At 44.8% G+C, this 25,196-nt stretch overlaps 1 protein-coding gene across 9 annotated transcripts in view; it reads right to left on the bottom strand.

Annotated features, from left to right (window-relative positions):
• NEDD4L (NEDD4 like E3 ubiquitin protein ligase) overlaps positions 1-25,196 on the bottom strand; it is a 333,206-nt gene that overhangs the window by 49,627 nt on the left and 258,383 nt on the right. For 4 of the 9 annotated variants that reach the window (XM_087869779.1, XM_045790181.2, XM_045790177.2 and 1 more), the window contains 10 exons: positions 22,099-22,160; positions 21,832-21,934; positions 19,997-20,163; positions 14,134-14,266; positions 12,818-12,994; positions 10,511-10,585; positions 8,811-8,870; positions 3,564-3,695; positions 2,956-3,075; positions 1,674-1,871 (listed from right to left, as the gene is read on the bottom strand). In XM_087869779.1, the coding sequence (XP_087725905.1) occupies positions 1,674-1,871; positions 2,956-3,075; positions 3,564-3,695; positions 8,811-8,870; positions 10,511-10,585; positions 12,818-12,994; positions 14,134-14,266; positions 19,997-20,163; positions 21,832-21,934; positions 22,099-22,160 (1,227 nt within the window). The remainder of the gene's footprint in view (positions 1-1,673; positions 1,872-2,955; positions 3,076-3,563; positions 3,696-8,810; positions 8,871-10,510; positions 10,586-12,817; positions 12,995-14,133; positions 14,267-19,996; positions 20,164-21,831; positions 21,935-22,098; positions 22,161-25,196) is intronic. The other 5 variants (XM_045790183.2, XM_045790179.2, XM_045790178.2 and 2 more) reach the window with 3 other exon arrangements.

A 25,196-nucleotide genomic window follows, 5' to 3' on the forward strand; every position in this document is an offset into this window, starting at 1 on the left:
GGACAGCCGCAAGTTCCACATCCGTGGGGGGAAAAGACCTAAAAACCAATCTCTAGGACTCTCTTTTCCAAAGAGCTGCCTATCTTTCATTCTCAACTTGCCCACAAACCTGTAAAATTATCTGCGGGAGAAAAAGTGTGTCCAACAACGTGACAGGCCAGCGTGTGCCTCAGGAGTAGTAATGAGTTTACTAAATGAAATGTCACCAGATCTCAATGATGAATTCCCCCTGGCAGACTACTCCCTTACCTCCAAAGAGGGAGCTTTTAGAGTGGTTCTCAATAAGGAGTGTTTAGAACGTGTCGGGGCATTTTTGGTCATCCCTACGGCAGGGGGAGGGGAGGCATCGTGGCTATTAGCCTTCAGTGGCTGGATGCCCTGCCATGAAAAGCATGGGCCTGCCCCAAATGGAGGGAATGTTCTCATGGAGACATGCTGCCCCACGATCCACTGGATTTGAGATATTTTAGAGGGCGAGCCCTTTGGGGACTAAGTGAACATACACCACAGGCCAAGTGTGAGTGACAGTCTAGCCCATTTTGGTCCAGGCCTCTTTCCTAACACTATTCTATCAACTCTACACACCTCATGTCTTCACTAGAAATGGGAATTTAAAGCACGTGTTCACTGGTAGCCTAAGACCACATGGCTGGGCCAGCGACCATCGCCCAAACTCAACCAGCTTTCACACACCACCCGTTCTAAGCAAGCAGCACAGATGACTGAAGGACAGAGTTAAGCTCTGTACCCGGAGAATTAGGCAGGGATACAAGGGACAGGAAGAAGAGCAAAACCTCCTGTAGCATCAGAAATAGAAACAAGAATACCAAGTTCAGTTTAATCCTAGGTCTAGAGATCAACACAGCAGAAACATACCACTGACTTCTAAAAAAGAACTACATCAACATTAAATAAGACACCATGAATTCGGCTAAAGGAATGAAGGACGGACGGAGGCATACAGAGAAATGCGTATGTACCTCATTCATCTCATCGTGCTCGCTAATACAACAGATTCTCTCTCCTGCAGGACTCAGGGGCGCATGGGACAGCGACATGATTGGAAAAGTCCGTTTTGACAAAACCTTCACCAAAAAGAGCTATCAAATTTACAACCAAAGTCCTCAGTACATCTCTTAACCCCCAAGTAAAGGAATAAGACAGAGCAAAGGAGTATAAAACACGAATCTGACATGAACAGTGAAGACTAAAAGGATAAATCAAATAAAGGTGACCATGTCAACAGAAACGCAAAAAGAAATGATGAGGAGAAATGATTAAAAAAAGACTAGGACTCCTAATAAAATTAGAGCGTAATGGGAAATGAAGCCGTGACATCAAATTCCTGGCCCTGGGGAGCACGACACCTTTCTCCCCAATACGGTAAACCGTCAGGACTAGAGCTTTCCAGGAGTCCCATGAAGAAAAGGCACCAGCCCTGGAGCCATCCCAGAGGCAGTCACGACCCTGTGCCCCCTCTCCGCCCCTCCACCCCCCCCCCCCCCAGCCCAGACGTGCTGAGTCCAGATGTAGGCCGAGGAGGTCCCCTTGGGGCTGTGCTTCGAGGTCTGGGAAATTTCCCTTCAAGAACAAGGGCTCCTGAGTAAGGAAGTCCAGGAATCAATGGCAGAGCTCGTGACAAAAATGGAACCAGATAAAAGCAGCAGCCTTACCCACGTTGTAGTCTTTGTGTTATGGTCAATGAAGAAGGGCCGGCCGTTGGGCGCTATCCTCATTTCCCAGCCGGGCGGCAGGAAGCTCTGTGTGACTTTGTGTTGTGGTTTGGGGGAGTTGTAAGGTGATGGCTGTGGGGACTGTGGGTTGGAAAGGGTATCTTTCACAGCCCGACGTATGGGTGAATCCTTGGCACCCTAAGGAATAATAATGAGCGTTAGAACTCTTACCAGGTGCTACTGCGGACGTATCAAAATGAACCGGGGTACACGAGGAATGCTCCTCTTTGGAGAGGCACAAAGGAGAAGCTCCTGAAACCTCTTTCTGTCATCCACTTACTTTTCAACCAATCTAACTTTCAAGGTTTCTCGGTTAGTTAAACACACGCCAATATTAAGTACTTATATATCAAGGTCCGTGAATAGCTATTCAGTACACACCCAAAACATCATTCTGCATCGAACACGATGGATGGAAATTTTACAAAGGGTAGAGGAACACAGGCCCCTGCTCTTAATGAGCTCACAGTCTAATGAAGAAGGGGTTGGCAATTTTGAGAGCACAGAAAGGAAAACCTGTCCCCTCGGACTAGCACGGCTGCTACCCATGGCATTCACACCCCAGCTCAGAACCGATCATGTCCACTCCCAGTCATCAGCACCGGGAGCCCCGGTACCAGGCCTGCGACTAGCTCTATGATACAGTCAAGTTCAGAACTTCAAACACTCGCTCTCTGGCTTCTCTAACTCGGACATTTGGGATGTGAAGGGATGGCACCAACACCACACACACAGGAGAGAGCACAAGCAGATGGCCAGCAATGGCTTCGAGATGCGAGTGTACGTCAGGAACACGTACGCCCGTACAGTGACAGGCCCTACAGTCGAAAGGGGGAAAAAAATGATCCAAGCAACGGGTGTGTTTTAAAACGCAATGTAAGCATTGGGATTTGAGAGAGTTACTTATGCAGTCAAGAGCGAAACACAACGAGAATGGAGAAAGTTCGGAGGAGAGGTGTCCCCCTTCCAGCACAAGGACCCGTGGCGGCAGCCGAATGAGAATGGGACTCAGGTGGGAGGCCACGGGTGCGAGCCGGGCGGCACAGAGAAGCATGAAGTCAGGATGAGGGAAGGCGGCACGACAGCGCCCTGCACCACGGACACCACGACCGATCAGAGAGAGGACGGGGGCTGCAAAACTCAAAGCCACGGGAGATTAGCAAGGAGAATGAGAAGTCCCGGGAGACAGTGACCCGGTTAGAGGCTGAGGCAGCCTTCTCACCTCCAGCGGGGCAGATAAGGTTACAGTCGGCGAGCTGAGGCTACGGGGCCGGCGGATCTGAGGCTCGATTAGGTGGTTGTTACTGTTTGTGGCGGATCCGGACGCACCGTCTTCGGCGAGCTATTTTGGAGGCAAAAACAAGTTAGCTTCACAGGAGGATTCCCCCTGTGCATGTGATTAGGAGCGTGGACCCAAACAACAACGCAGCCAGCACTAATAAGAGGTCTGGCCTATTTCAAGCGTGGAGGAAATGATTAAACATAATAATGGGGGCAAGGATGGAGGAACACATTCAAAGGAAATAGACATGAATCACTGAGCCCAGCATAAAAACCAGCCTTGGGAATAAAGGGGGCTGGGAGAGAAGCTACCCACTGTGATAGGCTCTTACTCCTGACAGTATCTTTCACGTCCCATTTAAGACCGTATCTAGGGATGGGCTGATCGGAGGACCGAATATTAGGCTTAAAGTCACGCGTTTTCTTTGTGAGAAAAATGTTCTTAAATATGGGTTCTTTAGAACCATACATTCACACCAGGAACAGCGAGCTCACGCACATGTTGGCTTCTACGGCCTGTGATTTCAAGTTGTAGGGCAATCTGCGTACCTGCATGATAGGTCGAGTCCAGGTTGTGGTTCGATTGTTATGATTGACATAGTACGTGCGTCCCTTAGCATCTTTTCTCTCTTCCCAGCCTGAAGGGAGGCCCGGCGTGGTGTGTGTATAGGCCACTGATGGCTGTTTGTGTAAGAAATCATTATTATTTAATATCCTGCATTTGCTTTCTGATCAGTTTCATAAAGTAATGTACACCCAGAGAATTACTTGTTCTAGAACAAGTAATTTCATTTCACTTGCACCGAAAACATTAGTGTCTAGAAAAAAGGCAACTGATTTCCAACAGCTTCCGATCTACTGTGAGAGGAACCCCACATAGCCATGAGGCCTGAAATCTTACAGAAGTCCGCTGTAAAGCCCCGAAGTCTTAAACATAAAGGGCTGCTGCTAGCATCCTAAGAGAAACATACAATCTGTTTCCGTTACTAGATTTCTGTTAAACCACACAGACCTTAAAGGTATTTCTAACTGTCAAAGGCTACCAAGGAAGGGATGCTCTGAACATTTTTTTTCCCTCAGTATAGCTGCCACGGAGATGCTCTCCTAATTCCTGAAGTCTTCATCAGCTTAGAGCCCTTCCACGATCGCTTTCAGGGGAAAAAACAAAAACGAAAACAAAACCAGTCTGCTCTCTTGCAGGTCTGTAGGCACACCAGGGCGTGCAGTCATGAGGACCAACCAGGACAGCTCAGCTGCCCCGGTCAGGAAGTCAGGGGGCAACCTGAGGTTAGAAGTCCAGAGGATCCTGAGAACTGAGGCTCTATCTACCCCCGTCCTCCCATGCGGACTGTCTCTCTTTAAAAGGGCGAAAGCACACGCAGTTTCCGGGTTCAGAGACACGTCCAGTATAGAGTGACTGCATCTGGATCATCCAAATGAGACTACAAAAGGATTCCTGAGACACTTTTGTTTCTAGGAAGCAGTCTGAGAAATGAGGCCTGGGTGGAGAAATGTCGGAATAGCAAGGATATTTCAGGGATTCATGGAAAAGGAGATGGACGCCTGAGGTCAGTGCCATCCCGGAAGTGCTGGGTGTATGGATGCTGCAGAGAACATCTGTAACTGAGAAATGGGGTGTTACCCTGAAGGTGGGGACTCAGAGACAGCAAGCCAACCATGGCTACCAAGGCTCGTGGGAGAACGTCGAAGAAACCAGAGGCCATCCATCAGGAATCATCTCTTACGTGAGGTGACAAAAGGAAGCCACTTCTTTTTGGGAACTGTCTTCCCTAATTAGGATCTTGTGAACTTCTGGGTGTTTTACCAGGTGGGTGTCAGGGTGAGGATGTGAATCTCTGAGCCCAGCTGCACACCCTACCTTTCCTGTTCACTAGCAACGCTGTGCCTTGCCAAGGAGGGTCCCAGTCGGAGGGCCCCCCAGTCCGCTGCAGGATCATGAACTGGAAAGCACGCTCAACAACACTGCCATGTAATTTGGGGACTACAGTTCGCAAGGCTCAATATTCTATTCCATAAGCTTGACAGCACATTCCAGAGAAAAACTGAGCCACGAAGCAGCTGCCTCAATGGTTATTTCTGAAACACGTTTACCATGCAACGCAAGATTATTGTAAAGAGGACATTCTGCTGAAACTACGGTAACTGTTTTCTTGACATTTTTCCAGATGAGGTCCCAAAGGCCCTAACATGGTAATTCCAAGACTGTGAGACCATGAGGGTTCTGGATGTAGGTGTGGGACCACAAGAGTGGAAGTGACATCAACATGCAGACTTGATCCTTCCATGAGTACCGAAGACAGATGAATTTGTCTTTGGCCTCACGCTCTTATCTCCCTCCTTCTCTCACCGAGGCACCAAGCCAAAAGAGCTAGTTCTAGGCTATTTTTTATCCAGGCTGTACAAAAACTGGACTCTGCTGAACGAAGTCAGAACCCACGCTGTAACCTAAGTGATCCGTTCGTATTTTTGGCTAAGTATATGCTATCAATCTTCGACCTACTGTTGCTTATAGGATGACCCAAAATGCTTGGGCTAAATGGAATAGTGTGTGGAATCTGCTGGTTTTCCTCCTCCCCACTGAGTTAAGTTTGGGGAGAGGAAACCAGATATGCACTCCGAAAGCTCTGTTCTGGAAACCATCAGGATAGTGTGAAAGTGACAGAATCCCTGGAAAGGGTCTTTATGGGGAGACATCATAAACTACAAGAACTTGGATGTGGCCATGGTTCATCTCAGAATCAAATTTGAAAATGGCTAGGACCTCCCGTCCCAGGCTCCTCTCACAGATCCGGTTAATGGGACTAATCCGTTTCTGGAAACTAAGAGTGCAGGAGAGAACACTGACTTTGATTAATAGGCTCATTTTACCTTCTATTGAGAACTGAACTGGCAACCTATAATCTAAGTTCCGTCTACATGAGATGGTGTTATTAAAATCTTTCTTTATAGATTTCTTTCTAAATGACCACGGAGAACAACGTATGCCAACAACTGCATTTGTGACCCATAACACTGCTCTCACCACACCCCGCAGGGGAGGAGGCAGGACTCAGCTGCTCCAGGCAGATCACGCACGAGACCCAGCCCTAGAGCAGAAACCAGATTTCTACTGCTGTGTGAGTGAGTGAGTGTGTGTGTGTGTGTGTGTGTGTGTTCATACAGTCCATACAACCTCAAAAGGTAAGTGATAAACTGCTAGTCAGCTTAACTTAACCATTTCCCAGCTTTTCATCTGAACAGACGACTGTGTTGTGCATTGCCTAACAGCCTGTCCTAGTGGCTGTTAATTTCATTAAGACAGAGAAATCAGTAACGTGTAAACTGCAAAAGTTTCAATCTGCTTTTAAAGACGATAAACAGTTTGGTACCATCACAGATTCTCCAAGATTCACTCACACCCTGCTACACCGTTAACTCGGGGTGTTTTTAGGTATACACAGTGAAGTCCAGAAGGACTGTACTATCCCTCTCCTTTGACCTCAGAGAGGACTCCCCGTGTACCCTGCTGGAAAGTGACCCCAGTGTGTGTTATTTGTGCATATACACCAGGGTGTATTCCTAAACCAAAGGGTTGTGGTTCCATAGGTGAGAATCAGGGGTTGTTCATCAGTGCTACAAAAATCAAAGCACTATCATGGAAAGAGATGTTCGCCAGGAGGGTTAACACAACACCCTGCGTAGTGCCCCGAGGGGTGGGGGTGGAGCTGAATGCTCACCAATGGGGGAAAATTATATAAATTGAGGTGTATTCACATCACTAAGTAGTATGTAATATTAACAGGTCCCAGAGGAAGGGCCACAAGTGAAAAACATCGAGTTGCTAAGTGATGTGTATGTGGGATCCCAGCTCTGTGTGTGTGTGTGTGTGTGTGCGCGCGCACGCGTGGTACGTCCCAGGGTAGCTCCAGCAGGAGACAGTACACATGGGGCTGGCAGGCAGGGGCAGGAGAGGGTGTAAAAGGGGAAAAAACATGGTTAAGAGATGGAACTGGAAACCATACTTTCAAACCTGCCTCAGTTTCTAATGTAGCCATCAGGCAAGTTGCTTACTGCAGCTGAAAGGTCACCAGGTACATGGGAGGCATGAGAGTAAAGCAAAGCATTTAGGAATGACTACTACCCAGTCTTTAAAAATTAACAAAACCAAAGTGGTATTTTTTAATTCACAGCTGGGAGAGGAGGAGGGGGAGGGCACAGGCAAGAAGAACACGGCAGTGGCAGGGGCCACAGGACCTCATTCAGATGGGTCACCCTGTCCTGCCAAGTACCTCTCACCATGGAGGCCAGGGCTCTCATAATTCAGTTTATCCTGTCACTTAATATCCTCAGCTATCACAACACTCCAATGCTAACAGCACATTCCAAGCCTCCCATAAAATGCAAAAATGTGTGGTAGAGATTGCTCATTAGCCTTGAATTCTATTAAAATTCTTTAATGAAATGATCCTGTCTATCTTGCAGCTCTGCTTCCGGTAGAAATTACTAGTGCACAGTAGGAAATAGGCTAGTTCACTTAGAATTTCTTGAATTCTGCTGGAGGCTGAGCCTGGCCACCCAGCACATGACTTGCACATAAATCACTATAGTTCAATACCTTACACTGGGCTCATTTTTGCTGACTGCCAATTTGAGTTTCCTGTGCGCAATGCTGAGCATTAAAGTCTAACAATATAACTGAATTTATTCCTTTAAGTCCACATCCTGCTGAAAATCAGCAATTGCATGTGTATTTAAAGGTAGTCTCAAAGTAATAAGCAGTTATAAGAAACCTAACAATGGTGACACAATAAGGAAAATTCTTCAAAGAGCTACAGTGGCTCAAAGCATAAACTCTAAGCTAAGCCTGTCTCTAGGGGTCAAGCAAAAACCAGGCAATTAAAGTACCTAGTCCTAGTCAAGTTACCCAAAAACATGAATACTACAAATTATTTAAAATAATGAATAAGAGTAATGGATACTTGGCTCAGAGAAACTATTTTTTTTTCTAGACCTTTAAAACTTAATTATATTCCCTCCTCTCTCCCCCCAAATTATATGAAGACTTATTCATTCCTGTGAGTACAGACCCTTGGGGCAGAGCAGGGTCACTGGTTCATGCTCATGATACAGAAAATAGAGCACACCAGACAGGAGAGGCGGGCCGTGCACATGACCGGGAATCCACACGTGTAACTGCATGTAGTTCCTGTGGCTTCCCTATTCTCCTCCAAACAATTATTTTACTCAAGCGTTCTAACAAATAAGAAAAGCCGATCAGGACTACAAACACTAAAGGTCGAAATATATTCTAGTATGTGTGTTGCCGAAGCAAGTGTGGCAGGAATATATATATATATATATATATATATTTTTTTTTTTTTTAAGTGGGCTCCAACGCCCAGTGTGGAGCCCAATGCAGGGCTGAAAGTCACGACCCGGAGATCAAGACCTCTGCAGAGATCAAGAGTTGGATGCCTGACTGACTGAGCCACCCAGGTACCCCAGAAATATATTTTAAATGGTCAAATTAAATGCTCTTTATCGAAGTTTGACAGTATTCCTAATAAAACTACATGGGATGAAAAATCACTGTTTTACCCACTACCTTTGAACAATGTGCGAGGTTTTCAGTAAGAACCATGTACAGCTCTGTAGCACGAAGAAGCTGATCTTATCCAAAAAAGAAAAAAAAGCTCATCTTATCCAAAAAAGGAAAAAGGGTATAGTCACCATTATGCAGAATGTTAAAACCAACCCACAGTTTTGCCATTAATGTCTGATCAAGGGTATCATTACCGTTGGCTCCTCACCACCTGTGACAGTTGATGACCGCGCTCTCCTAGCTGGGGCACTGGGCTGTTGAATGACAATGTACATCAGTGAAATGTACTCGGGGCGACCACCCACCGCTTACTGCATCAGGAATCACTGATGTGGCAGCCAGGAAGGCAGGTGCGATTAATCAGAATCCCTGCAATCCACCCTGTCCAAATAAAGCTGAGCAACCCCTCACTGATGACCAGAAGAAAAACTGGGACACCATCACCCTCCCACCCCGGGAAGGCTCAGGCTGTAGCCCTGATTCCGGGAAACAATGAACTGCACCCTTAGGAATGTGAGAGGTCTCATTCGAAACAACTGCTCTGGTTTGATCCCCACTGTGAAATAATTAAGCAGATTCTTAAATCTGCCTAACTCCTAATTTGGGTAAGAGGCCACCAGTGATAAGTTGAGTTGACAGCTTTATGGAGTATAGGGAAAGAGGGAGGAATCAACAGTGTTCAGGAGAGGGAGCTCTTTGGTAGATAAAATTGACACTGATTTTGAAAAGGAGGGAAAGTGCCATTAATTCATCAAGGAAAATCACAGAATCATCAGGTTGAGGGGGATCCCCTCCCCAGGCTACCACAGATGATTACTCTGGTTTTTGGGGAGGCCTGTACTAAAACCATCCCAGAAAGGATGCTCTTGTCAAGCTTCTGATCAACCAATCCATTCTATGGGCGCCATAACTGAACCTGCCATGTTGATTACTCAGCTAGCCAGCATACTCTCGAATTCATCCTGTCACCATAAAAGACTGAAACACAGGCAACAATATGCTTTGCAGTAAAAATGTACGTGACAGGGAAGATACCATGATTGCAAAAACTCTAAGTACAATCCTTTTTTCCTTTAACTTCATACATGATAGTGTTATTAGTGCCCCCCAAATGATCAAGGATTTGTACTAAAAAAAAACAAAAAACAAAAAAACTGGTCAAGGTTAAACAAGTTGAACACGCTAAAACCACAAAATATTTTCTCTTCCAAAAGAAGAAATAAATTTACCAAAAAATTTTTACTGCATACACCAATCCTCTCCCAAGGCAGTCCCGGTCTGCCTTCCAATCTGAATAATCGTTCTTATTTTTGTCCTATATCATCAAACACTCCTTACTCTCCCATATTCGCTGCTAGTTAGGAACATTGTGGGAAGGTGGGAACAAATTACAGCCAATTCTTGAGTCAGCAGAGCTGCCTTTACAGAGAAGGGACAGGCGCTTTGTGGGTTAAGAGTTTAGGCCATTAGTGATGGGAAAAAACCGCTCCCTGCAAACCCAGAAGAGTTCTTCCTGTTCGAAGGGATTCAATATGTTCTTAAGATACAGCTCACTGGAGCACAGCGTTAGTGACCAAATGAAGTTTAAAAACAGAAAAGAATTATTAAAGCATGCTTTGAGTTTAGCAGTTTTAAGTCAGGTAAGCACATCAGAATTTGGTATTAATTTAGGTGGAAAAGCAAAGCAATGAAGTTTTTAGCATTTCAGAGACTTCGTGGCAATAACTCTTGGTATTGGAAATCCACTCTCCTTGGGCAATTTGCTAGGAAAGCCTAAGGTCTCATTTAGACAGAGAATGGATTTGCACAGGAAAAACTCTTCCTCTGTAGCCCAAGACGATTTCAAATACAAGCGGCATGAGCCAGCTGGCGGCCGGCAAGGGGCGTGGGTTACCGGTGGTAGGTGAGCCTGCTCGGCGACTGCGTCGGTGACACTGCAGGACCGCAACCTCGAGGACGGCTCTCTTTGCTGAAGGGATGAAAGGACATGACCCATCATGAATACACAGGAACAGAAGCAAGGTTCACCGGTTTAAAAAATGTCCCTCAAGCCTAGGGAATGCTCTTTGGTATTAGAAGTTAATTAAAGAAGACACCAGCTTTTCTGAGCCAGGGCACTAATCCTTCAAGTAGTCGAATAATCGTACATTTTCAAGCGTTTCAGGCAGACTGGGATTCTGATTGGGCCTTAGTAAGACGTAACAGCAAAAATAGGAGGCAGAGACCAAAACAAGAAGGGGACTCGAGAGGCCAGTGGAACGTTCTAGTGCTGCTCTAAAAATGGAAACAGGAAGCTAGCAGTCTTGTATTTTGCTTTGGGAAGCACCTGTGGGGTAAGTTCCAGTGTGATGGGAATAAAGGAAAAAATACTGATATATGCTCATCAGACATTTGTTGCACATTACTACTGACAAAGGGTCATCTGGAGTCTAAGTCCAGAGAACTCAAATACAGTCCTGCGCTGCTACTTCGAAGGGTCAGGCAGTGACGTTAAGCTAAAACATCGAGTGTGTGACATATGATGTTCCTCCGACTTATCTGTATTAACTTATATTGTTAGAAGAAAAAAAGCCTCACAGATCCAATCAGAGAACAGCACAGAAAGGCCAAGTGTCTAATCAGCAACTGGTTCACCGGTGGGATAAGTATGTGCATAGAACTCACTCATTTTTAATATTTTGCAACAATAAGTAAAATGGGGTAAGGTCAAAGAAAGACAGTGACGGGGGCCTATTCGTGTCCTTCCACAACGGTCAGCAAGGAGGACTCCTTCTTTGGTCAAAGTTCACACTATCGTCCTTGAATACGGAGTGACCCTGAGAAGCAAAACTGAAGAGAAGTCCCGTGTTCTTCTTTTTCCAAGACATTCTTCCTTAATAGTTGAATCAGACTCAACACAACCTTAAAATAATACTGCCTCTTGTACTTGGATCTTAAAGGTATTTTATGCACCTGGAATGATTAAATGCACGTGGGTCCCCATAACTAGAATATATATGGAAATAACTGGAAATGCTAACTTGATACTAATGCTGATGAAAATTATGATTTTTTACTTGGTAGACTAGGGGCGGACACCTGCTATGTGCACTACTTATTACCTTTCAGAGGTTTTAAATACATGGCTTCATTGCTTATGTCATTTCCATAGCAACGGTTTTTACCAATTCAAATATCCCACATATAATTTTCCCCCTGCCCTTTTAGTATTAAATTTTTATCTCGGTGGTATTTCTCTTCCTGAAAAACATTTATAGAATTCTAATATAAAGCCACATGAAATGAGTAATCACCACAACTCATACAATATAGGCCAATGGTGTCTTTAAATAAAAACACTGTAACTGAAGGAGTAACAATTTTGTGAACACTTACTTGTGGGTTTGATACAGTTGTAATAATGACTATTTTTCTAGGATGCCATTTTCAGTGGAGTGACTACTATCATTTACTACAACACACCTTTTAAGTTTAATTTCTTAAGAAACATTCAGACTCCATTTGTTCTCAACTTTACACACATGCAGGTATTTTTCTATGGACTTTCCTGCAGGGTTTTCTGTTGTCAGACATGGAGGTCTTCATGCTGGTTTTGCTGCTTCTCACTGGGGCTCAGCCCTACCCGAAGTTTCTAGAAAGAGGTTCCCTGATGGTTGAGAACCCAAGTGCAAATGTTACCCTGTAGTCTATACCACAACTTCATAACCTTTCTTAAGGATTTGTTCTCTGGGACTTAGGTGAGGTCTTTTGTCTCCCATTCTAACTTTGTCTTAGATGGGTCCCTTTAACATCATGCCTTCATCTGTGACATTAGAACGATAAAGGGTGCAGTAGGGTACAAATTAAGAGGACTCATTAAGAGGCCTAATGTCTCTTAGGTCCCAGTGTGAAACACCATCTTTGTGATGAAGGTACTATTCATGAGCCTTTGGCTGGGAAAAGAAATTCAGGGTTAAAGCTGGTAATAAGAGAAGTCATGGACTCTTATTTTCTTGAGTTCTTTACAAATCAAGAATGATTCTCATCTGCTTGGACTATTTTTGGTATTGTCCTCTTAGGAAAGGAAGCACTTTGGAAAATGTCAGAGTTCTCTGGGAGCTGGAAGAATCTTGGTCATTAGTTGCACACAAGATTCTCTTACAGCAATGAGAAATGGTAAAATATTTGCTTAACTTCTCATTCAAACAGGACCATTACTTACAATCAAAGAACCAAACTGCTCCCCATTGGAGTCTGGAGTGATCTGAAGCCTTCTGCTCAGTTCCTCAGACAGCTCCTGAGGGCTGGTCCGAGACACTGGAGACGATGGCGGTGGGGGCAGTGACAGATTGAGGGAGTCTCCAGTGATGTTCACTTCTTCGGAAATGGTCTCCCAAGGCTATCAAGGAACAAAAGACACTGGGGTAAATGGCAGGAATGAGGGATCCTCTTGTCACCTTGCCAACGACGATAACCATTATAATAACTATAATTAACATTTACTGAGCACTCGGGAGGCACACAATCTTCTCCAGAACCATGAGAAGATGCGACTACTACCCTAATTGACAGATGAGGAAACCAAGGCACAGAGAGTAACTTGCCAGAGAGAACAAAGCTAGGAAGTAGCAGGGCCAGGAACTGATCCAAGGAAGCCTGGTTCTCGGGGCTGCGCTCTTAACCACTCCATAACACCATCTCCCTGAGCAGTGACCCACTTCTAGCATGAGTGACGACATGCATGGGTGGAAAATGTTCTCAGGAATGCATTCATGTTTTTCACGGATTTTCTTCAACTACTAAGGAGTCACAATGAAAACAGCAGAGCTGCTATAAGCTGTAATTAAACAGTGCTATTAAGTAACTTTTTGTGAATTTATTATCACTAATTTTGCTTTTCCAATTTTGAGCACTGGCACGTTTGGTCAATGATCTTCTTCCTGACACACGGTCTGAAAAGAATGGATTTCTAGTAAGTAAACAGAGTTGTTAACGCTGTACGGAAGTTATGGTTATTGCTAATTTGTGGCTCACTTCTTAATTTTTCCTCCAGTAATTTACCATAAACATTTAAGGGGGAAAAAAAATAAATGTTTCTAAATTCACCCAGATTTCTGTTTTCCTGGTAATAAATCTCTTTCACGATGTCAACACCCCTCAGTAAAAGCATGTGGTACCCACACAAGTGACAGGACTCATTCAGCTGCTGAACAGGACAATCACATTCAGTAAGATACGGTCAGACTCGGGGGAAAAGTAAATTGTAAAGTGAGAATATCTTAAGAGGTCCACGACTAGAGACAACATCATTCCCTTTTGTAATGAACAGACACGTGTATTAATCAAACATGACTTTGATAAGCGCTTCCCAAATTAATCGATATCCCGATGGTCATCAATGAGCTGGAAGACCGCGATCATTAGTTTTTAGACCGCATTTACCCGGAGAAAAAAACGAGGACACAGAATCAAGCTGGGGCACACGGAGGGGAGGAAGGGACGGAGCTGCAGCGCAGAGGCCGCATGGGGACAGCTTACCTCTGGGCCGTCTCCGCCCTCGCTGGGCTCAGGCTCCAGGTCCTCGCTGATGTGCCTGCGCGAGCGGAAGCGCCGGTGCGCCGCCTCCTGGTTGATCTGCCTGATGTTGCTGTCCGACTCGGAGGACACGTCCCTGGGAGCGCAGGGCAAGGGAGACAGGAGAGCCCGTGTTGATCCCTGGCACTTGAGCAACAGTCCAACGCTCACCAAGGGCCTTGCGCCCGCTGACGAGTCAGCGTTGTCCTGCTCAACGCTGACAACCAGCTGGCCGTTAGGTGGGAGAATTCTCCCTACGGAGCTTGGCTACAGCTGTAGCTTCATTTCAACCCAACAGATACAGGGTTCACAGGCATCAGTAATCATGTCTTTGGGTATTTTTCAGGTAGAGACTGTGAAAAGTACTTCAGTATTTAAGAAATCACAGCCCTGGGGCGCCTGGGTGGCTCAGTCGGTTAAGCATCTGCCTTCAGCTCAGGGTCCTGGGATCCAGCCCCGAGTCAGGCTTCCTGCTCAGCGGGAGCCTGCTTCTTTCTCTCCCTCTGCCCGTCCCCACTGCTCATTCTCTCTCTCACTCTCAAATAAATTAAATCTTTAAAAAAAAAAGAAATCACAGCCCTCCATCTGTTTGCTCTAGTGATAAGGCAGGTTTCTCAAAGGACAGGTGACAGGTCTCAGACTTGGGGCCAGTCAGTTCTGACCCTTCCAGGACACTAGCAATGACAGGCAGCAACTTTTGGTCACTAACAATGGGCCAAAGAGCAGAAATAGCACAAACTCAAGCTGGGTCTGAGGAAGAGCTCCTGACCCAACATGGATGTTTTCTGGTTGCTGTGGATCTCATTTTGACAAAATCTCTGAATTAGGACACTGTATTTCTTCCTATTAAACCACTTTTTTAAAATCTGCACAAACATCAGGTGATAACTTCCCAAATCAAGTGGGATTTGAAGAACACTGTAACTTCATGCTTTTTTTTTTGGTCATATACATCTCTTAATTCAGGATCTGAAAGCATCAATTCAATCTTGAAAACTTTTGCAGTAAATTACAGGCAGTCAGACTTTGGGAGAAATACTACCTGCTGGCTTTTAGAGTAGAAGGTCAAACATCAAAATTTTGGAGAAAACTCAGACTCTTTCAATAAGACACCCTATTCAGTTAACAAAAATGACGTTGCAAGTTAACCTTTCAAAATATTTGAAAACATTATTTCAAACTAATTGGAGTAGAGTATTAATCAAGGGCCCTCCTTATAGATTCTTCCTACAACACAGGTTTTAAAATATTTGAATATACTCTTAAACCAACTTATACTATATCCCAATAAAAAGCCTGCTGGGCCCCTGTAATAGTGAACAGTTTCAGACTAATACCACTGTATGCAAATAAAGAGGTGACTCTTGGGGCGCCTGCGTGGCTTAGTCAGTAAAGCATCTGCCTTCGGCTCAGGTCACGATCCCAGCATCCTGGGATCGAGCCCCGCATCAGGCTCCCTGCTCAGTGGGGAGCCTGCTTCTTCCTCTCCCACTCCCCCTGCTTGTGTTCCCTCTCTCGCTGCCTCTCTGTCAAATAAATAAAATCTTTTTTTTTTTTTTAAAGATTTTGCTTATTTGACAGAGAGAGAGAGACAGCCAGCGAGAGAGGGAACACAAGCAGGGGGAGTGGGAGAAGAAGAAGCAGGCTCCCAGCAGAGGAGCCTGATGGGGGGCTTGATCCCAGGACGCTGGGATCACGCACTGAGCCGAAGGCAGAGGCTTAACGACTGAGCCACCCAGGTGCCCCATAAATAAAATCTTTAAAAAAAAAAAAATTATGCAAATCTTCCTTATTCTACAGGCTCATATAATTAGTAATCGGTGTGAACCAGAAACAACTAAAAAGCATAGAGAAGATACCTCTGATTTTGAAATTCCAACTCTGGGTTTTTACCATCTTTAGTGATAAAGTGAAAATGTTCACACAAAGGAGGCCTTTTGCATGTTATTAAGCAATTGAATGAGAGGGTTGTTGAAAGTGGAAATTTAAAAGAGTCACTAATGGGAAGATGAACATTTAAAAATATTTCTGAGCTGACAGATTAAAACAGAAAATGATTTTATTGGTGGCAAGAAAATATTTTAGGAAACAATTATTTCATTTTTCTTCAGTCATTAATTTCATATATATATTCTTCACTTGACTTCCATGGGAAATATACAAGTGGATAGAGGCATGATAAACCATAAGTTTATCAAGTTCACCGCCAATTAAGATCAGTATGAGATCACTCCCATTCACATACTTTAGCTACTGCAATGACGAGGGGAGTTACTGAGATAGGATTACATTGTTGCTATGACAGAAGAAGTACAAAGTATTCTAGAAAGAGAGGTAATGGAATTAAGTGAGTCTCACAAGTTCATCTTCATTTATAACCTTAATTTCATTCCTTCGCCAGATTTTTTAAAATTGTATTTTTTAAAGACTTTTGTTTTTAGAGAGAGAGAAAATAAGTGGGAGGGGCAGAGGGAGAGAGAATCTCAAGCACATTCCACGCCAGGTGCGAAGCCCGACACAGGACTCGATCCCAAGGACCCCGAGATCACAACCCAACCCAAAACCAAGAGTCGGGTGCTCAACCGACTGTGCCACCCAGGTGCTCCTAAAATTGTGTTTTTTACAGTAAAAAACTTACCGTTGACATTTAAAACAGGGTCAAGGAGAATTCTAAAATTAGGGGTGTTTTAAATGCTACCCTGACTTGAGAGAGCTGGGAGCACTCTGGGCAGCCTTCCATTCTGGAATTCTATACCATGTGCCTGTAATCACTTTCAGAAGTGATTCACTTGTGCTCATTCATTCAGTTAGGAGGCATTTTGCTGAGCTCCTACTTTGGGCCAGGCGCTTACGGGGTAGATCTGCGAATAAGACAACACAGTCCAGGCTCCAACAGGCAACCGGAGTATTACGTTGCTTCACGATAGGAGAGAGGAAGCACCCGCCTTCCCGTGAGACCTGAAGAGAAGTACAGCTCCCCCAGGGGAAGGTGGAGGAGGCTGACATTTAAGGCAGCCAGAAGAAAGGGCACCTTCTGGTTCTGTTCCCGTCCTTGGGCAGGGGTGGGGGGGGGCGCATTATTGCATCCACAGGGCCGAGAAGAGAGTAATCAGAAAGCAGCTGGGTACGGGCTGGCCACTCGACGCCCTGTGGGTTTATGAGTGTGGCTGGGGAATCTGGCAAGAGGCGGGGTGGAGACGGAGCCTGAAGAACAGCCCGAGGGCAACGAGCTGTCACTGAAGATTTTTCAGGGGGCTGAAGTATGGAGCACAGGCGTAGTGAACTAGGGAAGACAGGAGTCACTGGGACAGTCTTAATTCTTTGCTTTAGCATATGGTTATCACGGTCTCATTTCCTCAGACAGAGCGAGCCTTTTAATCAAGACACTTCTTGGGGCACCTGGGTGGCTCAGCCAGTTAAGCGTGGGCCTTCAGCTCAGGTCATGGGAAAGAGCCCTCTGTTGGGCTCCCTGCTCAGGGTGGAGCCTACTTCTCCCTCTCCCTCTGCTCTTCCCTGCCTTGCTCATGCTCTCGCTCTCATTCTCAAATAAATAAATCTTTTTAAAAAAATAATAAAATTAAAAAAATAAAGACACCTCTTAATACCAATTTCCCCCCAAAGAGTACAGCAATATTCTATAAACACTGAATTATGGAAATAATTTTTTAAAAATTAGAACAATACTTTAAAATAATTCCGGAAGGCTTGAGCGCTTCTGGCCACACCAAGTAAAGGTAAGGAGAAAGCACCTCAAATTCTCGAAACAGTTCAGATGGGACGAAGACGTTACTGGGGAAACTAACTCTTCACGTCTAACTTTTCTCTTGCTTTCTAGAAGCCAGGCCCGTTGCAGAGGAGGCACTCCCCGGGCCCCACCTGAGCTCTGCTGACGTCCTTCCTGGCTCACCCTCTTTAGCAGAGCTGCCTCACAAGTGGACAGCCACGCCACTGACCACTCCCTGAACTAGCCGTGAACCTGAACTTGGATTAAGAGCCGCATTTTTCCCATGCTGCTCTGGACAACTGATGAGCCAGCATGGTACAGATGATCTCTGTTGTTTTGGTTTAGTTCTTTGGGACACTGCCACCAAGGTGGTGTGTTTACCAAAACATATGAAGTCTTTCCTCAGGAATTTCCTCATTAGAGTTTCACAACTCTGGGAAGTTGGGAGGTAGAGAAAGCAAGGATTTCCACTTATCCCAAAATAACAGACTTCAGTCTGCAGGATAATAATGAAGGTGTTTTATCCATATCCGCACGGCCATTCGTATTTCTTTGTGAGCTGCTAGCGGTCACTTTTCTGCAGAGGTCATAGGACGCTCTGGTCCCCACAAAGTGCCAGGTGTTCAGTGAGGTTTAGCAAAGGAAGCTCATGGTGCTTACTTAGGGTATGGCCACCGAGACTGGTGATTCAAGACTCCCGATCACTACGTGTAACCAAGCTGAAGTGGGGAGGGAGATCCAGTTTTCTGTTTGTTTTTTTTTTTTAATTACAAATAGCTAGAGCAGTCAAATGGCTTAAAATAGTTTCACAATAGCTATGGTCATTCATCAAAGGGAATTGGTAAAAAATAAAATAAAAATAAAAATTAGACCATTTCCATTTATATTTCTATGGGGGAAAAATCGCAATGAAGAAGAGCTCACTGTCGCCTGGATGTCTGGGTATTTACACTGTCCTGTGAATAACGAGCTGGGTCTACAGCTGACCAAGCACAGCCGATACTCACAGGAACCCACTTGGGAGGTTAGGAAGGACTGGATTCATTGGTGTGGGTTTGGCAAGCTTTCTAACTCAAAACCTGGACTGGACTTCTTGGCTACCTTCTCCACCCACGGTCATAAGCAAAATCTCTCTGGAACGTCTAAAGATAGAAGGCTTACTGACAACGCCATCCATCACACTGCTAATACCACTTGTTTAAAAACTATCATTAGCAAATTTCAGAGTCTGGATTAAAGAGAAAACCACCTCACTTAATATACTTGCTTTTATTACATATTGAAAACTATATAACTCATTGATAATTACCCTCCTTGTCTTGGCTGCTAGGGAGCTCAAATTTTCAAAGATAATTTTTTCCTTTTCCTTCCTTTAATATTCTGTTTTGCCTTTTATTGTATGCTCATAGTTTTAGGTCTTGCTGTATACCATGATTTAAAAGCAAGCTGCTTCAAATCCTTTTTCAATGTAGCTGAGGTTTAACCAGTGTTTATTTTCTACCATCAAATACGAAATTGCTGTGTGAACAAAACAGTAATCAATTCACTGCATCCCTGAGGCTGGTGAGGGATGAGAATAAACAGTGATGACTAATTCTGAGTTTGCAACCCTCCCATGGGTGTCTAGTGAGATCAAGGGGGTGATTTATAAATTTCCCAAAAAGGAAAAAATAAGTTGTGTTTCCAAATCAAATAATTAAAGGGAATAAAAATCCAAAAACTTCAAAGAAAACTGCACAGCCAATCCGCCCGCTGTTTTTTCCATTCTGGGTTAGTCAGGAGAGGAAGAGGGGTACGAGGGAAGTGAGCGCGTCGGCGCCCTTAAGATAAATCTAGGAAAAACAACCTATATTTCACGAGCCTATATAAAAAGACACATAAAATGAACTCGTTCATACTTAAGGAGAACACGAAACAAAGGCAAGAGCTGCTTCTTTCGCACACGTGAAATCTTGAACTAAATGGAGAGGAAGGAACGGCGTCGTCCTGCACGACCACACACTTTTTCTGATGCAGGACCGATCTCCCGACTTGCCCCCACGGAGCCACCGTGTCCCACCCTCATGGGTGCAGACGCATCCCCGTCCAGGCAACGGTACTCACATCAAGCTCGGTCGGTGCCACTGAGTGGTCCGGTTGTTGTGGTTGACGTAATAGGTACGACCGAGATTGTCCACCTTCTCTTCCCAGCCCGGGGGCAGCGGAGGGGGAGGGAGCTCCTCCTGGTGCTGAGAGGCCGAGTCGTTCGAGTCCACGACCTCCCAGCCATGCTGGGGAAGAAAACCAAATGAAGATCATTGAGGTGGGCCCTTTGGATGGGAGGAAAAACAATCACGGTGCGCTCTGGATCCTTCTTCCCTGTTCCTTGGCATTCTGGCTCTTTCAGTGGCTTCATGCGCCACATGTGAAGAAATTCCCAAAAAGGGTCAAAAAAAAAAAAAATCAATTCTAGAAGAGTCTCAAGAAAAATTCTGAGCAATGGCCAATTAATTGTGCTGCCTTTGAACGTGGCCGCACTCATCGTACAGAGCAACACAGCTTCAGATACGTACAGTGTGTTGTGTTAAGTCACATTATTCTCTTTCCACACACAGGTTTGTTATTTTGACCTGAAGGCCTCCAGGGCAGCGCAAAGCCACGCCAGGGACATGGGTTGTGTTACCACTTTTGTCTTTTCGACACCTCTGTAAGGTAAAAGGGAGCCGGGGCGATGAGCCATGCCGCATGGGTGTTCTTACAGAGATCACGGCACCAGGGGCCAGGAGGCCCAGGCTCGATCGCTCCCCAGGGAGGATGGCACGCGGGCTGACTCTGGAAGCTGGTAAGGCTCCCACTCTGCATCGAGGACAATCATGAGAGCAGAAGTCCGGAAGCTGCTTTCTGCTTAGGCCCTCCCCACTTGCTGCCCCCCATCAACAGGCTTCACGGTACCAGAGTTACCAGTTACATTTTTGCAACACATATTTTAGGCATTAAGTATTCCCTCCTAACATCCCCTAGTAAAGTCACTGGAAAATTAAAATAATTCACTGGTTAGTGCAGTTGGAAAGCTACAACAGTGTAAAAAATTCCTTGGATTTGAGATAAAAATCTGCCGATGTGCTTATGAAACCTTAACATTCATAAATGTCTACCACCCGCTTCGCCCCTCCCCACAGACAGAAAGTGCACAAGTGAAACACTGCCCGGAAATGGGAGGGTTCCGATAACTTGCCCATAACACATAATTCACATATCACATATATACCACAGCTGCAAACAGATGTGCAAATAAGCCCCGGAGGGGCCCTGTTTCATGCACATTTTCAGAACAATACGAAAATTGTGTTACACACCACGGTGCTGTCTGAAGCACGTGCAGGGAAGCTATAGAGGGACCCGTGATGTAGGTATGGGACAAAGCAGTTACAGATGGCAGCTATGCCAAGGAGGGAAGAAAAAATTCCTCTGGACAGTGAGCTCCAAAGTGGCTTTTCTAGAGGAGAGCTTTCCTAATGCATCAACTGTGGGCCAAACACCTAAGAAACTTGGAAACGCTTTTCTAAATCATTTCATCCACTTTGAAGCAATTCCAGGCGCTACGAGGAAATTTACAACGAGCTGAAAGGCCAAAGAAATAAGAGGATGAAATATGGTGAGCACAATTTCACATAGGGGTGGGGCTGCTCGTGAAATGCAGGCATAGCATTTTATTAAGAAAAGCCTCTTCAATTATCAGTGCTGTAACATAAAATGAAAAGTTTGTCTTTTTTTTTTTTTTTTTTTTTAACCAAAGCCAAACATATCAGTCGAGGATCACCGATTCAAAGACCCAGGTAAGTTTTTTCATAGTTAAGCTTTATCCACTTTTATTTCCTTAAATTATAAAGTCTTAAATGAAACATTAGTATGGTCTTGGGCGAGGAAAACAGATCAAAGCCCGCAGCTCTGCAACTTACCTCCATGTCATCCCTCTGCTCACTGTTTTCTTCATCTTGACCTCCATTTTTTGGCATATAGGCCATTTTCAATCGCAAAAATCCCTTAACTCGAGATTTATGACTGTATAATGGAAGAAAATTGGTTATAAAGGATATGACTTGGTTACATCTTTCATATTTATGATGACTTAAAAAAAAAAAAAGATCCAAAAGGAAAAGAACCCAAAGTCTTCCTCAGAGAAAACCAATGACTGAAGCATGAAGGACCTGACACCAAAGCCTCACCTTCTTGGTCTAAGAAGAAAATCCTTAAACGTATAGGGTCGCTCCATGGTCGGATCTTCTGTCTATAGGAAGAAAAAGTAAGTTTCAAAACTCCTGATACTGTTGTATTTTAGATGCACCGAACTGGGTTACAGAGAACATACGTTGCTGCTTTAGAACGTGGGAAGGTGAAAACGGGGTTGGTTCTTCAACCATTCTTTGATGATTAATTATTTTATAGGTCACAAAACTTTTATCTACCCAAGATCCACTAGATGTCACTATCGACACCCATTTTTAGGAGCCAACCCCAGCCTCAAATGACAAAATTACAGTCATCATTGCCAAGTCTAATTTCTAACTACAGGGTGCAGGCCTCAATCTCGTTGCTGATTAATTTCGGAGAACCAGTGGTCACTGGTGCCGTCTCGTCCCTGTTATCCAAGAAACCTAAAAATGGAGTTATCAGAAAATATGCCTGTGAAGGCAATTTTGCTTTATTTTTAACATTAAAGTATCATATCATCAGCCTAAGATAACTGAAAGACTATCCCCTCCACAGAGACCGTTCTAGGTAGCGCCACGGATCAGCCTCTTCCTGGTGTTTATTTCATGAAGCTATGAAACGTAACTGTGATATCTTTAAAGAAATCAGTACTCGAGATCTCATTGTGCAAAATTCACTGGTCAAACCAAGAAGTTGGAAAAATAAATGTTACTGTTTCATTAATTTTTAAATACTATATGTAGCAAAACCTCAAATACCTAGGCTCTAATTAAAATAATGTAAAATATTTACTTTCGCAACAAGAGAGACAAACCACGGTACTATGAATTACTGATTTATTATATTGGATGGTGTGTGTATGCATTTATATTTGAAATGCTACATATTTTATGTCATTCCCTACATTAAACTCCAATGGCTTCCTACTCTGCTTACAATAAACTGAACGTTCTTTCCTGTATGTCCTACAAGGTTAAACATAACCTGGCTCTTAACTACCTGTAAAGCCACTGTGAAACAGTCTTTCCATTCACCCGTTGCTCCAACCGCCCTGGCCTCATCTCTCCTGGTGCACATCACATCCAATCCTACCTAGCAGGTCCTGCTGGACAGCTCTGGCTCCAAATGGCCTCAGCCAGCTCCACTTTGCAACCCAGGGGTGAGATCCCAGGTCGTATCCTCGGACACTGCATCCTAACTGCCACCATTTGCCTCCCCTACCACCCTCTATCAGAGCATCCGGGTTTACCTTCTCCTCTTTCGCTATCTAAAATTATCTTGTTCATTTAGTTATTTACTAATTTGTCATCTATCACTTTTAGAATTAAGCTCATGAGATCGGAGACTTGGATTTGCTCACCAGTAAATCCTTGGTGGCAAAAACAATGCTTGGCACAAAGTGGGCACTGGTACAAGCAGCTAATTAATTCAACTGATCTACAGTAAGTATCGAGGCCATGAAAATTCACTATTGCTGAAGGAAGTCAATTATATTCTCTGGGCAGTCTATTCTTTAAGGCAATCGCGTTGACATTTTGGAAATATTTCCTGAAAAAAAGAGGTTTCCAAATATATACCACTTACTATGGAAAATTTATTAATCAAGAATACTATTGCTTTTCTTCCTTTTCTCATTTACTCAACCACAGATAGTTTTAGAACGATACCCACGTGAAAGATGTGTGGATAGCACATGGTACCTTCCCTCAGAGTAACAAGGATGTGGAGAGATCACATTCTGTGAGACCCAGGCTGGAAGGCAGAGGCTGATTCTCAACTTGGGGATCAAAATGGTTTGGGGGTGTGCTGTCCACACGGAGATGAATGGGCAAGTTAGGACAGGCGGACAACTGGGAGGAAGGAGAGCTCAAGCTGAGAAAATTGGCATGAACAAAAGTACAGGATTCTTAGCGGGCATGCGGGGTCTGGGATCAGCAGAGAGCACGAGAGACAGTGAGCAGAGGAATCCACAGAGCTTGGAGGGACTCCTCTGAAAGTGAACCTGTCCACACAACTACACAGTTTAAACGACCACCACCACACGGGTCAAGAGGCAGACCTCCTCGGTCTGAGTCCTGGCTTTGTAACTGGCAGAGCCATGTGGCCAAGGGCAAGTCTCTTACCCCTCTGTGCCTCAGCGTCCTCATCTAAAAAGTGGGGCCATAACAGGATCTCACAGAGTTGTTGTGAGGAATAAACTAATCAACTGAGTTGGTACAGATGAAGTCCTTGCAAGGGTGCCTGGCACACTTCACGCACGCTGGCCATTTATCACCATCAGCTGATTCTCATTCTCCTGTCACTTGAGAGTACTGCCACCTCCAAGTTCTCCAATAAAAGGCAGGGCATTAAGAAATGAAAAGTCACCTCCATGGACATTGTTGCATGTGAACAAGATGGTGATCGTGCAGAAGTGACAGGACTCTTCTTGGCATTATTCAGGGTCCTACTTGATCCTATTTGTTGGAAAAACAGCCCAGTAGAGATTCCCGGGACGGCACTGGTAGAAAGCCATCTCAAACAGAGCGATGCTGATGGCATTTCTGGCCGAAATGGACAGTGCTGCCTCCTGTTCTGGGGCGCTGAACATTCCCAAGAAAATCTTTTGGATACACAGCATTTTCATCTTAAAAAGGAGAGCTGCTTTCAGCAGAAGTGCAATCACGTATAGTGAGATGAACAGCTTCGTGGGCAAATGGAAGCAGACAGACTTCCCGGGACCCTAGACTCCAAACCTGGGTCCAACACCAAAAGCACCCAAGCCTTAGACTAAGCCCCCCTTCCACCCCCACGCAGACCCCTGACTACATCACAGATCAATGCTGGAGACTCAGGGTCTGGCCCAGCACGGCCGCCAACCTCCTGATCACTGGCCAAGTCACCTCCCTGTGTGGGCCCGGGTGTCCTCACCTGTAAGATGCAGAGAGTGGACAAATGGTGTCTGAAGTCCCTCTAATCTCTAGGACACTGAATTCTATACATGTGACAGGGAACCATTACCCTGCTACCAGCCATAAACAGGAAAGCGGTGCTCATCGTCTGAGTTACCTTCAAGTACAGCTAAGATGCCCAAAACAATCCCACCAACCTGAAAATGCTTCCCTCTAGAGAA

This window comes from Ursus americanus, chromosome 19 (assembly GCF_024610735.1).
Source record: "Ursus americanus isolate L20-20 chromosome 19, mUrsAme1.1.p, whole genome shotgun sequence".
NCBI classification, from domain to species: Eukaryota; Metazoa; Chordata; class Mammalia; order Carnivora; family Ursidae; genus Ursus; species Ursus americanus.